This window comes from Garra rufa, chromosome 13 (assembly GCF_049309525.1).
Source record: "Garra rufa chromosome 13, GarRuf1.0, whole genome shotgun sequence".
In the NCBI taxonomy this organism is placed as follows: Eukaryota; Metazoa; Chordata; class Actinopteri; order Cypriniformes; family Cyprinidae; genus Garra; species Garra rufa.
Genome location: NC_133373.1, coordinates 12,311,023 through 12,327,416, shown reverse-complemented (window position 1 = coordinate 12,327,416; position 16,394 = coordinate 12,311,023). Strand labels below are relative to the sequence as shown.

At 37.1% G+C, this 16,394-nt stretch overlaps 1 protein-coding gene across 1 annotated transcript in view; it reads left to right on the top strand.

Annotated features, from left to right (window-relative positions):
* LOC141348384 (leucine-rich repeat-containing protein 52-like) overlaps nt 1-11,227 on the top strand; it is a 37,114-nt gene extending 25,887 nt beyond the window's left edge. The window contains exon 2 of the mRNA XM_073852693.1: nt 9,813-11,227. Within this exon, the coding sequence (XP_073708794.1) occupies nt 9,813-10,147 (335 nt within the window). The 3' untranslated portion in view covers nt 10,148-11,227. The remainder of the gene's footprint in view (nt 1-9,812) is intronic.
* The last annotated feature ends 5,167 nt before the right edge of the window (nt 11,228-16,394 follow it).

The window sequence follows — 16,394 nt, the reverse complement described above, 5'->3', positions numbered from 1 at the left end:
TTATTTTGTTTACTATTTTATTATTTTTTTTTTTAATTATATATTACTATCACTGTTATTCATTTATATTTAATGGGTCACACTATGTGTAGTGTGAGGACCAAACCAAATCTGCAGGTACTCTTATGAGAACCAGGCTAAAAAAACTTATGTGCACCCCTGATTATATGCTTGTATTCAATAATAAATGGTAAAAAACTGCTTTTTGTGATGTCTGTATATATGTGCGATTAAATGTGATTAATTATATTAATTAATCGCCACACCGTGTAATTAATTATATCAAAAATTTTAATCGCTTGACAGCACTACTAGAAACAGTAAAAATCAGTGCAGATTTTGTTCCATTTCACACAAAGTATGATTTACAGGCACAGAGTTTTGATTGATAAAGCCTAATTTTCATACAATTACTTGCAGAATAATATGTTATGACTTATGATTATGTTGGCAATTTGAAAAATTAGTTGCAGAAATGTGTATAGAGGCAAGTATTGGCATGCATCCCATTAAACTTTCCTTTCATTTGCAAAATTTTTGTTTTCTTTGGAGAACCTTGTGTATGCTAGCAAAACTTTTATGTTTCCCCAAACTTCGCCAGTTTTGTGTTCTCTCAAGAAACTTGGTGTTTGCTTTCAAAGGTTTTGCGTTTGCCCAAGAAACTTTGTGTTTTGTGTTCCCCTGATTTTATTTTATTTTTTGCATAACTTATTTTCTTCTGGTTAGTTTAAGAAGTTTAGTCTGCTGTATTTGGGGGGCAGTCGTGGCAGAGCACAAATTCAGAGTATGGAACATCATACTTGGCCACACGTCACGTCAGTCCTGTCCTTTCATTTCCTTTTTCTTTTTGTTTTCTTTTCTTTGTAGCTTAGTTAGTTGATTATAAAAGAGTTAGTTTTGTTATGTTTGTTATTTTGGCCTTGACCCCTTCTGAAGTTGATACCCTTTTGTTATTTCTTTGTTCTGAAATCTGTAAATAAAAACCTCTCTTTTGCTGTATTGACCGTGGTTGTTTGGATTATTGTAGCCATTCTGGGCCTGGAGATGGGGTCTCTCACCACCAACAACTATTTATTTCTTTTGTGGTCTTTTCCTATAGACTAATTTAGACCATAACAGAAATTGGGGGCTCGTCCGGGATCTGAACCCGGGACCTTTTAATTAGCTGCTCCATAAAGTCATTAGTGTGCTAGTGTAGTCCTAGAAGTTGACAAAACTGACAAAAAATATTGATGACTCATCTTGCACTCAATATTTTTGTCCAATCAAATGCTTTTTCTGTGTACCTCCTTACAAAAGCACTATAAATCAGATTAGCAATAGCAAGTAGCAAATAATGTTCAAAAGCTTTAAAGCTAAAGGCCATTCTCTATTTGAAAAAGGAAAAAGCCCTTTACTGTGGGTAAAAAGTCAGTAATAGAACTAGTTAAAAGTGAATTATCTAATTTTTGTCAAGCATCATAAAACTAAACAGCAATGAGATTAAATGGAGATAAATCAACAGGGTAAAAACATTGAGAGGAGAAAATAAAGATTTTTTACAAAATGTATTTTAGCTCCTGAGCAGTAAATGTGTTAACTTAAAATTTTAATGAACATGTTTAACATATTACCAAATTTGGTCATTTTTATTATTGCCATTTCTTTCTGCTTTCTAAAGACTGTTCAGAAATAATGAGATCATTTATGATTAGTAATATTGCTAGATTAATTTAATTGATTTATTTGTGGTGACAAATAGAACTTTTTGTGGAAAAAAACTCCTATTATATTTATTAACTTGAACGGAAACTTAAACTAAGAGTTTAATTTAATTTGCTATGAAAGAGCACATTTTGAGCACCCAAACCTTTGTTTGAGAATGCATGTTCATTTGAGTATGCCACTATATGAAGTGGGATGTACAGATAGACAGTCCAATCACAAGATGTTCAAACTCCAATTTGCAGCTCTATTTACCCTAGTGGTGCCCAGGTCATTTGAAGGAGGCATATCTGACAAGACTGTCCCCCGTGGCATTGCCGGGAGTGACCCCTTTCTGAGACCATAATTACTAGAGCTGACTGAAGCTGTACGAGTAGGCAGGATGTCACTCTCTGTTCAGTATTATCTGGCTGCTATTAGACCCATGCAGGGTGTTCCACTAAAATAGTTCCCTCTCTGCCCGGGTTTCACACAGGCTTCTACTCAGTAGAGCAGCACATTTTGCTACCCTGTTCGTTTTTGCTCCAAGAACCTGGTGAGATGTTAAAGAACAGGCTTCTAGGTTAACCCTGCATGCTGCTGATTCATTTTGTTCATGTGTGAGCATCTTTAAAATACTTTTAGAAATCTTAATTTTCTAAAGAACATAGGCTAGAGTGATGCTTGGCATTAAAAAAGTATTCACCATGATGCTGAATTGCTGCAATTTTACAGACAAATTTATAGACCATATGGACAAAAGTATTGGCACTGACCATTACACTTAAAGGGACTTTAATGACATTGCATTCTAAATACAAACAGTTCCATACAATAATAAGGGATTTGTTCCTCCTTTGCAGCTATAACAGTTTTTTTCTGGTCCTCAAATCTGATTGGCTGAGAAGAGTGCAGTATTAGAGCGATATCAGAGCTCCTTCAACTGCTTCACCATTTGTATCATGTATCACTCCACTTGCCGTATTTCTCATAGCGAGTGTCATGGCAGATGCTCAAATACACTCTAATTTTAAAAATATTACTGTTTTGTGTCACAGAATGTAGTTTTAAGACATTTTCAGGCGAGAATGTACTTGTTTATAGTTCAAATATGCAGTTTGTTATTAAAGATAATGTCTATTTGAAAATTTGCATCGACGTTGTTGGACAGGTGAGCTCCAGGGGTGAGCGGCCGTTCAACATTAATGATCCTGCCTTTCTTCGGCCAGATCTTTTGGAATTTGCCGCTGGTTCTGATTTTTCTATGGTGGTTAAACATGAGATATAATTTGTTTTGGGTAAATCTAACAGGCAGCCTTTGGTCTCATTAAACTATTATTTGTTCCAGAGAAAATAGTATTGGCAAAATCGCATGTTTATGTAAATTCAATGCTGTATATCAGAGTGCTGCCTGTGTACATGTGACTGAATTACCTAGCAACTTTTGTGATGGCTGTTGTTGTTGTTTATCGAATAATATCATTCAATAAATAATATTTGATATAAATAATAGTAGTATTTAGTAATAGTGTTTAGTATTGAGAAATGGTGCATGTGTTCGTGATGGTAATTTTAGTTACATTGTTTCACTATTAAATGGCAACAAGAGACTTTTTAACGAGTCAGCAGTAAAGACTTTTATACTGAAAAATAAACTCTATTTTAAGCACTGAGCAGCGCTGTCATCAGAAATCACCCTTAACAGATTAAAGGATATTAACGTTATGACAAAGATAATGCTTTCCTCAGCGGACATTCAAACTAATGTTTTATTGGTATGAGATTGAGCTGAAGAATAAATGCTGTATCAGATGCAGGTGATCACACTCACCCAGTCAATCTCTCTCTCATAATACTCTACTACACATAATACACTGCTTTTACCACAGTAATACAATAAGCTTTTAATGAAGCAACTTAACGTTCGTTCGTTATTAGTTGTAAAATGACGTTTTGGAATTGGAGGCTTGGGCTCAGCTGTTAAACTGTCAAACTTAGATTTGAATCCGTGATGAAAGGAAGTAGTTCTGCCCAAAAGAGGGCTTTTGAAGATGCTCCATTGTTATTTTGTTTATGTGTTTACACACCTGTGCCATTGAACTGTTGTATAAACGCTGTTCAACGCTTTTGATCCTGCAGAGAGCAGACTTTCTTCAGACAACAAATGCACTGAGCAGCACAATCACCCTTAACAGAGAAGGACAAAGATAGCGCTTTCCTTAGCAGATATTCAAACTAATGTTTATTGTGAATACAAGACCGATTTGAAGAATGAATGCTGTGTTAAATGCAGGTAATCACACTCACCCAGTACATCTCTCTCTCATAATACTCTACATAATGCAGTAAGCTTTAATACAATAAGTCTTCAATGAAGCAACTCAACGTTCCTTCATTAGTTCTAAAGTGACATTTTCGAATTAGTAATGGAGGTATGGGCTCAGCTGTTAAACTGTCAACTTTAAATTTGAATCCGTGGTGGAAGGAAGTAGTTCTGCACTGTTTTAAAGACACTCCGTTAAAGACACGTACTGTTGTATAAATGCAATATCACACTCATAGATGTGAGACATGGCTGTATATTGGCATGCTGTGATTAACTACGGCACTCTGCCTGAATCACAGCCATATCTCACGTCTACTCAAGTGATATTGCTTATATCTACACTGTAAAAAGTGAAGAGTTGGATCAACTTAAAAAATTACTTCAATTGGTAACACCTAAAACATTTAAGTTGATTGAACTAAGATTATTTAAGTGTGATTGACCACACTTAGATAATCTTAGTTTAATCAACTTAAATTTTTTAGGTGTTACCAATTGAAGTAATTTTTTAAGTTGATCCAACTCTTCACTTTTTACAGTGTATATATTGTATATATGTGTGTTAATAATGGTCTCTTTCTTACACGCACACATTAAATGGCTTTGATTTTCACAGCTGTAATAATGTCCAATCTCAAACAGCAAGAAAAATTACTATACCTCTAGGGTGAGGGGAAATGGTGACTTGTGGGTAATTTGACGGCGGGCACAGTGAGATTATCTCTGTAATGACACATTCTGAGCAATCTAATGAGCAATCGCCCTCTTTCAGCGTGTGTGTGTCACAGATGATGACGCAAGAGACCGTGCTTTGAACTAATATGCCCTCAAGGAAAGAAGGATGGATGGAGAGAGGGAAAAAGATGAAGAAAGAGAGCCTAATCATAGAGGGAGGAGGACAAATTACACATAAATGACAGAGTTATGGTTATGGGACGTTAGATAACGAGAGCGAGTGATGTGTCCTCACACACAGAAACCCCTCTAGTCTGGGATGTAATGTAAGGTCTTACATTGGGCAATGGTTTGAGAGACGAGTGTGTGTGTGTATGTGAAAGATACATTTGAGGGGTCGAGGTCCGTTCAGTGTCATGTTCTGTTTGCATCTTGGTTGGTTCGTTGCAGATGCTTTCTATGTTAATCTCTGATCCATGCAGTGCTTCAATGACGACACTAAGAAACGCATTCATTTCGCTTCCTGTCAGACCAAACCATATCAGCCCTAGTGCATGTGCCTGAAACACAGCCAAATATAGCTCGTGTGTGCACGCTCATGCAATCTAATGTCCTGTCAGTATGAACTCAAATAGTCTTATGAATGCTTAAACCGATGCATGGATGTGCGTGACAGAGCAGAGATTTACAAGCTCCTCATTCGGCCATGTGCTAATAGAAAGACAGTTATGTTATAGAGATAACTGGGAAATGTTACTGGCCACAAATGCTTGTGCTTTTAACATGGAAGCCATTTATTATGCAACCTTTTTATGAGGTGAAATGCATGCGCATCCTACATTTCAGTGTGGATGAGAAACTTTTGGAAAACAGTTGAAACACCAGTGTGGATGGAGAGCGTTTTGAAATGAAAAGTCGTTTTCAAATGTATCTGGATTAATGTAGGCATAGCCTAAGATACCATGTGGCTAATATAATTCCACAGAGCACCTCAGATAGCTCCACATTTTCCTCATTTGTCCTGATATTACCTCATGACTCATATGACTGTAGTGGGAGACCAACTTGACAGCAAAAAAGCCCAGAGGTCACAGTGTCTCTGCTGGGGCAGGTGGTTGTTCCTGGCCCAGTTCACAGGGTATGGGACACACTAATCATCATAATGACTTGCATAATGTCTGTCTGCTATTTTTGCCTGTATGAGAGACGATTAGTTACCTGTAATCCCTGTCTTTCGCACCAGGTGGTCTTTTCCACGCTTCTCTGTTGAACATAGGTCAGATGTTGGTTTTTGTGTATATACATGTTCCTAGGCAAACAAGCCTAATGGAATCTTTGAGGGATTCTAATGTTTTTGTAATTTGGAAGTAATTGCAAACTGATCCTATTGGGAAATATTTTCATAATCTATGCAGAAAATAGATACAGTGCTTAAAAAGTAATTCCATTAGTTCCTCCATGCTTTAGTCAGTGACATTAAACATACAGTAATTGATTCTCACATTTCTTGTAACCAGTCAACATATTTGAATTTGAGATTGCTGAGCAAAAGAAGATGTTAGCCTTAACATTACAGTTGAGGTCAAAAGTATACATCCCCCTTTTAGAATCTGCGAAATGTTAATAATTTTACCAAAATAAGAGGGATCATACAAAATGCATGTTGTTGTTTATTTAGTTCTGACCTGAATAAGATATTTCACATGAAAGACGTTTACATATAGTCCCCAAGAGAAAATAATAGTTGAATTTATACAAATGACCCGGTTCCTTAATACTGTGTTGTTACCTGAATGATCCACAGCTGAGTTATTCGTTTAGTGATACTGTAGTTGTTCATGAGTCACTTGTTTGTCCTGAACAGTTAAACTGCCTGCATTTCTTCAGAAAAATCCTTCAGGTCTCACAAATTCTTTGGTATTTGAACCCTTTCCAACAATGACTGTATGACTTGAGATCTATCTTTGCACATTAAGGATAACTGAGGTACTTATATGCAACTATTACAGAAGGTTCAAATCCTCACTGATGCTCCAGAAGGAAAAACCATGCATTAAGAGGGGGTTCAAAACTTTTTGAATTTGAAGATCAGGGTACATTTAACTTATTTTGTCTTCTAGGAAACATGTAACTATCTTCTGTAGCCTCTGAAGGGCAGTACTAAATGAAAGAATGGGATATTTCTGCAAAATAAGAAAAATGTACACCTCTCCATTCTGTTGAAAAGTTTTCACCCCTGGCTCTTAATGCATGTTTTTACCTTCTGGAGCATCAGTGAGCATTTGCAATAACATGCATTTTGTATGATCCCTTTTATTTTGGTAAAATAATTAACATTTAGCAGATTCTGAAAGAGGGATGTAAACTTTTGACCTCAACTGTATCTATAAGCTAGTGTGCTCCAAAACAATGACAAAATTTGCATTTACAAGATATAAAATTCAAAACTTGCAGTCTCTAACTTCCGCCAATATGGTTCAATGATTTTGATAACATCATTCTGCACTTCAGCTTTTCATCAAACTTTCTGTCCAAACAAATGCTCTCTAGAATCTGAAGCTTCCCGCACCCTACACTATAAATAGATGCTGAAGCTGTGGCTGAAATCGGTCACTTGTTCACAGAATTTGTATTTTCTGTACGGTGAATTAATGGTATTTTCACATAGTAAACTATATAGGGGACAGAGAACAATTCAGACCATGTAAATATGCTTTCGATTGGGATGAAAGAAGTCGGAGTGGATCATATGCGTGAATTGGCATGTATCAAACCCATTTGAATTCTACACAGAATGGTATGTTTTATTGCGATATGGATGAGATTGTGGCTGTTGTATACTGTCAAATGTGGCTTTACTGGACTCAACTTTGGCTCAAGCTGTAATATTTGCTATTGGCTATTTAAAAAAGGGGGCGGGACTGCTTGATATGTTCTGCCCTGTCTTCCTGTTTCAGTTGTAATTACGTCAACACAGAATAAATCTGCGTGTTTCAATGCACTTCAGTGGACATTTTAAACCTCATCTAAGTTCAAATATGTCAACTAAGTAGGACACGATTTTCAAAAAACTCTAGACTGCTGTCATGCCTAATTGTTGCCTGCATTGCGTATGTGCCAGTTCATTTTTTGGCTTTATTTTAAATGAAAACTTAATGAAGTATGCTGTCATCTCGTAAGATTTGAAGTACATTTGGCTGGTCAAGGTGCTCATTAAATCTCTTATGAATGTAGGACTCTTTCCAGAACAATCAAACCCAGAGGTGACTTATTGCCACCCCTACTCTCTCACAATCTCTTCTCTTCTTTATAATGAAGGAATTAGTGCTTTTTGATTAAAGGTGAAGTGGCATCATTTCTCTTAACAACTCACACTGCCAAACGGCCAGACATTAGTTAATAAGACAAAAGATATTGAGCGGAATGTCAAAATGACAAATGAAGAAATGTCTTTACCTAACTTTTTGTGATTCCTTACTTTTATTAAGTGCCCATGGTTTGTAATGAGAAAGTGTGTGTGTGTGTGTGTGTGTGTGTGTGTGTGTGTGTGTGTGTGTGTGTGTGTGTGTGTGTGTGTGTGTGTGTGTGTGTGTGTGTGTGTGTGTGTGTGTGTGTGTGTGTGTGTGTGTGTGTGTGTGTGTGTGTGTGTGTGTGTGTGTGTGTGTGTGTGTGTGTGTGTGTGTGTGTGTGTGTGTGTGTGTGTGTGTGTGTGTGTGTGTGTGTGTGTGTGTGTGTGTGTGTGTGTGTGTGTGTGTGTGTGTGTGTGTGTGTGTGTGTGTGTGTGTGTGACAGAGAGGATGAAATTGTGTCAGAATAAAAGACGAAAAACAGAACTTAAGCACATTTAATAGCAAATGCATTCTTGTTTTTCAGGTTTTAGCAGAATGCTTTAGCAGAAACCTCATATTATGAGTCATAAGAATGTCTGTATTAATTCCTAACTTCTTTTCCAAAAGGTTCCTTTCCGACTGATAATGTTTCAGATGACTGTTGGTTGGTATATTAGTACATTTATATAAACACATGAATCATAATTGTGTGAAACAACATGTGCAAGCATTGTATAAGATAATTCTTCATTCATAAATAAACCATTCTAATTACAAAATCATAAAAGTCATCTTGTTTAGTCATTCTTATCTAGCGCATATTAGTACATAATATATGAATAATATTTTACACCTGCGTAATGCACTGATATTAACAATATTTTTACATACATTTAAAATAACTATTTTTAATATTTAATATGATCCTTCAGAAATCATTCTAAATCTTTTTTTGTGGAAACTGGGATACATAATTTTATGATTTTTGGGTAAATATAAAAGTGAATAAAAACTATTATTAGAAATGATTGTCTTATTAATTATTGTTTTATAAAAGTATTAACAATATATACACACACACTGTCATTCAAAAGTTTAGGATCAGAAGGATTTTAATGTTTTTTTAAAGAAGTTTCTTATGCTCATCAAGGCTGCATTTAATTGATCAAAAATACAGAAAAAAATATTGTAAAATATTATTGCAATTTAAAACACTGGTCTTCTATTTTAATATACTTTAAAATATTATTTATTCCTGTAATGCAAAGCTGAATTTTCATCAGCCATTACTCTTGTCTTCAGTGTCACATGATCCTTCAGAAATCATTCTAATATGCTGATGTATTATCAATGTTGGAAACGGTTTAATATTTTTTTGGAAACTGTGATCATTTTTTTTCAATAAACTGAACGTTTAAAAGAACATTTGAAATAAAAATCTTTTGTAACAATATACAATATTGTTCAAACATTTGGTGTCAGTATTAAAGACAGTTGTAAGAAAATATGCATTTTGAATAAATTCTGTTCTTTTTATTCTTTTTTTCATCAAAGAATCCCAAAAACATATCACAGGTTCCAAACAAAATATTAAGCAGCACAACTGTGTCCAGGTGACACTGAAGACTGGGGTAATGGCTGATGAAAATTCAGCTTTGCATTAAATAAATTATATTTTAAAGTATATTAAAATAGAAAACCATTATTATAAATTGTAATAATATTTCACAATATTACAGCTGTTGTTTTAGGTTTCTGCCCTCATTCTCACCCATCAACTCCTCTCACTTCCTATCTAGATGAGGGTCAGACGGTGTGCCAGGGGCCGCCGGACATGTTGGGTCAGCGCTTGGCAGAGGTGGGCATGCAGCTGCGATCGGAATGCCACCAGGGCCTGGGTTACTGGGACTACCTGTTCTTTATCGCCATCGGCTTCGTCATCTTCAGCGCCGGGACAGTGTCGGCATGGGTGATGGGCGTGCTCATGGTTCTGTATGAGCGCTACAGCAAGAGGAAGAGCGAGGAGATTGACAGCGATGACGAGGAGGAGACAGTCATCCGAGGGCCAGGAAGTGGAGGAGGAGGGGGCAACCATGGCAATGGAGACCTGAGCAAACCAGGCATGCAGGTGTGACCAGAGGACAGAGGAACGCTAGGAAATCCTTGACGAAGAGACAGCGAGCTGCGGACAGAGCAAAGGAGTTTTCTTTTCTATAAAGAGGTTTTAAGTGCACTTTTTTAGAATGTGTCAACATTAGTTTTAGATTAAGGGCAGGACAGACAGATTAGATTAAATTCTATTCTCATAGGTGGACTCAGGCAGATAGAGAGAGGCTCACGGTGAACTTTCAGCTGAAAGAGATTGCTGTTTCTGACAGATCTGAAGGTTGGTCTTGGTTAAATGCATAGAAATAATGCTCTCTCACAGTGTTAGTAATGTAATTAGGGCAGGGTGACAACACTGTGTTTCACACTTAAGAGAAAGACAGCGAGAAGGACCAAAAGCGGAAAAGACAGATAGGTAGAAAGGCTTGAAAACTTACCCAGTAACCTATCTCAGCTTTTATTTACTAGCTTGGTCAAAGAAAGGAATATAAATGGAGGATATACAAGGCAGTCTCTCCAGACTCATGCAGTGTGAAATGAATGAATAGAAGATGGAAGACTCTTCTAAACTGTCTGCACAACTCCATGGAAGGCCAAAAAATGCTTTTTAAGGGTTCACAGACTGACTGACTGCTCAAATGATGGATTGAGAACATTTTACTGCAGGGCTTAACAATAAGGAATTTTTTTCTGCTCGCCCTGTCATGCCAGTAATGACAAATTCTAATGAATATTATGATATACTTTTTAAATTATAATATTGATATAATGTTTAAAGATATATTTTTATTATAAAAATAAGGGGGTGGGCACCAAATCAGCATATTAGAATGATTTCTGAAGGATCATGTGATCATGTAAAGACTGGAATAATGGCCACTGAAAATTCTTTCTGAAATTTTTTTAAAATGCAGTTTTATTTAAAAACTACATGTTCAAGTTCACAAGGCATAAAACCACCCATAGATGATTAATGAATTCAATACATCACTGGTACGACAGGGCAAGTAAACTCACTGGAAACATTCTCACTGGCTCTGGGCCATCAGACTATCCTTATTGTTGAGCCCTGTATTGGATGGGACATTATTGATCTCAGTAAGCCTGTATGCACTGCACCGAAAAGCCTTACACACAAGATGTAACCAGTCCAGCAATAACACCTCCAGGTGATACTGAGAGCAATAGGGGGAAACGTGTGAGTGTGTGTGTGAGTGCGTGTGGCTTGCCGCAGCAAAACTGCTATAGGTGGGGAGAATAAAATATGTCAGCATTCTGTAATTTTGGCAAGACTTTAATTTATTTTAATCAAATGTGATTCCTCCTGTGGCTACCACATGCCACTTTAGGGCAGAGCTACTGTAAAGTTACCCCTCTCACTTCATACTGCATCATCAGCACTCAAGAGGGAATTGCGCCCACCGAGAGTGTTGTTTTAGTTGGCATTTTAACCCAATTCCATAAAGAAATTATGAAAATGGCATGTTTGCTCTTAAGTCAGCACAACTCCTTATCTTCTAGGTTGTTGAGGATTCAGTGCACTATTACAATCTGGCATACTTTACATAGCTATTCTCTGTTATTATTTGATTCATCACTGGATGAATTACTGCTGCCATAATCATTAGAAAATGTACACAAACCTCATGTTTGAACCAAATTGGTTTCTGTCAGCAAAAAGCAAAGTTAATTTCTCCAGGCAAATTGCAGCAACCTTTTTGAGTTCTTTATGGTTGAGCACTATACCAACACTGTTAGCACCTGGTGATGCTGGATTGTTGGTGATTAGTGAATGGGGAGCAGTTTCACTCCTGAATTACCAAAAGCACCTGTGGCCAGTTGCATAAACTATTTAGACTAGTATTAAAAGTTAGTCATCCATTTCTTTTTTCTTCAAGACTGGTCGCAACTTGTTGAACTCAGTCTTAACATTGTGACTAAGTTTATGCAACTGGCCCCTGGTGATGCTGGATTATTGCTGATTAGTGAATAGGGAGCAGTTTTTGAATTACCAAAATGCAAAAGCACCTGTGGCCAATTGGATAAACTATGTAGACTAGTCTCAAAAGTTAGTCATCCATTTTTTTCTTTTACACTGGTCATAACTTTTTGAATTCAATTACATAAAATTGTTCATTGGTCTAATTTCAATCTAAAAAGTAAGACTGATTACCACTTGGTTAACTGCTAGTTAGTCAAACTAGTTATAAGACAGGGTCTTAACATTGTGATTAAATGTATGCAACTGACCCCTTGTGATGTTGAAATGTTGGTGATTAGTGAATGTGGAGCAGTTTCACTTTGAATTACCTAAAATACAAAAATGGCTATGGCCAGTTGCATAAACTATGTAGACTAGTCTTAAAAGTTAGTCATACAATTTTTTTTTAATTTTATTTACATAATAGTATATATTGGAATTTGGATCTGAAAAGTAAGATTGAATACTACTTGGTTAACTACTAGTTAGTCAAACTAGATCTAAAGTCACAGTCTTAACTTGTGATGCAACTGGCCCCTGGTGATGCTAGATTGTTGATGATTAGTAAACAGTTTCACTCCTGAATTACCAAATACAAAAGCGCCTGTGGCCAGTTGCATAAATTATGTAGACTACTGTAGTCTCAAAAGTTAGTCATCCAATTTTTTTCTTCAAGACTGGTCACAACATTTTGAATTCAGTTACAAAAAACTATGTATTGGGCTAATTTGAATCTGAAATGTAAGACTGATTACCACTTGTTTAACTGCTAGTTAGTCAAACTAGTGATGCTGGATTGTTGGTTATTAGTGAATAGGGAGCAGTCTCACTCCTGAATTACCAAATGCAAAAGCTGCTCTTTTAGCAGATTTGCTTATCATCTGTCTTAACATGTCTAGACATCTGTCTAGACCAGTCACATCCTCTCTTCTTTGGTGTTTTTAGCGGAGAGGGAAAGCTGGTTTTGGGGTGTCGTGTGATTGAGGGTTGCTAAATCCATCTGTAACGGGTTAAAGAGCTTAAGGGAATAATGCTGGTTTCCTGGGCTGCTCTCAAAAATATCTCAGCTGCTGCTTTTATAAACCTATAGGTTCTATAGCTAATATTTAGTTGGTTTCTTGTTCACTGATTTCCTTAAAGTCTCAGTGGGTAATTTCCACACAACAGAATAATGACTTTTTCCAAACAGGCTTATCAGACACTTCCATCTATGGAACCCCTAAAGCAAAACTTTTGTAAAAACATTGTAAAAATATATATTTAAATGTGAGAAAACAATAATATCAAATATATTTTAATGCAAAAGATTACAAAAGTTTTGTGAGCAACTTCCAAATTGAAATAGCATTTTTTTAGCCCAACTAGCATTGTTTTCCATAACTATGTTCCCCTTAGGGGCTTCGTTCCCATCTGCCATTGGTCAGCCGAACAGATAGTCCTGCCCCAAACTAACACCATTGGTTGATTCAGTGTTGCTTTGATGGGACTTGAAGCAGTTCTATAATGGTGCGTAAATTACTCACTGTGTCTTTAAACCTTCACATACTCATTAACCCTGTTGAAAACTGGATTTAAATGAAGAATTCTAGAAAATCCAAAACCCATTTCATCTGAGAGGTCTCAACTTCAGGTCACAACCCTTGACTGAATGTGTGTGTGTTGGCACATCCATCTCACTTCCCTCTCAGCCTCTCATTCATTGTTTCTCTCTCTCATTCTGTCTTCTCTCACCCGTTAGAAGGTGGGCTGTTTCATATTACAGGTTACAGTGGGATGTCACCATGTCAGCATTATTTCCAAAGTGTTAACCCCATCCTGAGAAAGACTAATAATATCATGTCTTCAGGGGAACAAGATTATGTGTGTACAGTTAAGCCAGGAAATACCTGGAGAGACTTCCTCAAAAACAAAAGAAAGAAAAATACAGCTAAAAAATGTATGACAGAAACATACAGTAGAGGTCGAATGAATCATGCTGATGTCAGCATCATGGCAATATAAGGATGGACAGTAGAGGTGGTAAACTTTATAGCAAGATGCTGCAGTGTGTGTGCTGTTTTCACCTGCTGTGAACTCTGAGAGTGATCATGCATGACTATGTCATCGCCCTTTAGAAGAAGAGAGAAATTGTGGAGGGGTTGTATTGGTATTTTATTCCTCTATGAATATTAATGTGTAATTTGACAGGTGATAAAGAGGACGAGCCCTACTGCTATCCGATAGTCAAGTTCAGCATAAGAGCAGGACTTTATCTGAGTCTCCAGGCACTAACAGTGTCACACCACTGCAGTCTGCTCAGCTCCAAAACCGCAAGCACCATCAGCAATGCAGCAGGGGTGGCCTGTGTCAGGAAGATCTGTAGAGATACTCACACACACACACACACACACACACACACACACACACACAGTCAACAGAACGCTAATGAACTAGCAGCACAACTCCGGCTATATCTTTGCAAATGCACAAACAAAACCTCAGCTGCTAGCAGTGAAACAGAGTATTAATAATAGAGGCTGAAGTATATGCAGTATGAAGCAAAACATTTTCAATGTTGCACATAGAATCCCACAGTGGTAATTAGCATTAGCATTTTTAGCATTAGCTTTAATCGTTCATTCTAATCTGTGGCTGAAGCTAATGCTTCCTGGAAAAATGGAAAGTTGAAAGGTGCCACGACTAAATTTAAGTCCCAAAGGAGTTGGGTATGTGTGTAGAGTACAAGGTAGGCAAGCAAATTAATTAGCTAGTAGTGTGCTAAGCGAGTACAATGAGTGGTTTGATTGCAAAACAAATAACAAGAAATCTATATCTTTGGTTATATTCTATAATACCCTGTCATTGCAATTGTATCTTTAGCAGTACAACAACTTTTTTATGGGATATTTCAAGGGACAATTTTGTATCTCACCTACCCCTAAAAGGGGCAAATTGGTACTTTAGAACAGTAATTGTATGTACTACTATGAGCCATTTAGTTGTAAATTAATTGTCCCTTTGAGGTTACTGTCCTAGTGACAAGCTGTATCCGACTGCATACGCGAAGGATACCAGGTACAGGGTTGTCACTAAGGCAGTACCCTCAAAGGGACAAGCTGTCATGCCCCTAATGGTACAACTTTTATACATTTTTCCTGTCAGTGTAGATGCATTCTAGTTAGGATTTGAGACACAGACTCAACATTTTTCTCTTACATTCTTGTGCCAATAACCAAAATGAAAGTGTGGGTGAAGGCTCAGTAGAGTTTCAAATTAGATTTGCGTGCAGAGAGTAGCTGATTTTGGGAGTGTTTGGTTCAGCCTTCAGTACAAAGTCTCGGAAACCATATTGATTTGAGTTTTTTTTTATTTTTTTATTTATTTATTTTTAATTTTTTAACTTTTGGTTTGGATTGGAGCTTTGGGACCAGAGTCAGTGCTGCAGACTGCAGGTCTTGCTGTGGTTTCAGCAGCACAGGACTAAAGTTGTGCTCTGTGAGACTTTAGATTTGCTGGATCGATTTGCTGTCTGTGGAGGTCAAGTCAAGTCAAGTTACCTTTATTTATATAGCGCTTTCAACAATACAGATTGTGTCAAAGCAACTGCACAGTATTTAAACAGCACAATAGTGTGTAAGTAACGCATTATTGTAAATAATAAATTTTCAGTTAAAGGCAGTTCATCAATGAATTCAGTGATATCATCGTCAGTTCAGTTCAAATAGTATACGATATCGCTGGACAGCGGCAAGGAACCAAAACTCCACAGGTGACAGGAAAAAACCTTGGGAGAAACCAGGCTCAGTCGGGGGACCAGTTCTCCTCTGGCCAGACGAAACCAGCAGTTTGTACCAATGTCTGATTGTAGAGAACTCATCAGGTTCCTGTGGAGTAGCGCCGATGGCCGTCTAGGTTGGCGAGGTCTTTAGTGATGATCTGTCTCTGTAGCTCATCTGGTTGACATTCAGGGCTATAGAAGTGATCTCTAGGTGGTGATCCATGATCTAAGCTGGGTACGGACTGGATCCGGGGGACTGTAGTGACCATCTGATCCGGATACAGGCTGGGTCTGGTGGCTACAGTGACCTCGGAATAAGAATGAAACAGACTAATATTAGCGTAGATGCCATTCTTTTTACGATGCAATGAGTGCATCAGGTGTTATGGGAAGTGTTTTCGGTTCCGGCTGACCTAATTAATGCAGCCTAACAATCCTTTAACAGATTTGAATTATAGGAATGTGTTAATGTTTTTATGTGTAAACCAGGTTAAAGAGATGTGTCTTTAATCTAGATTTAATCTAGATCTGCCTCCC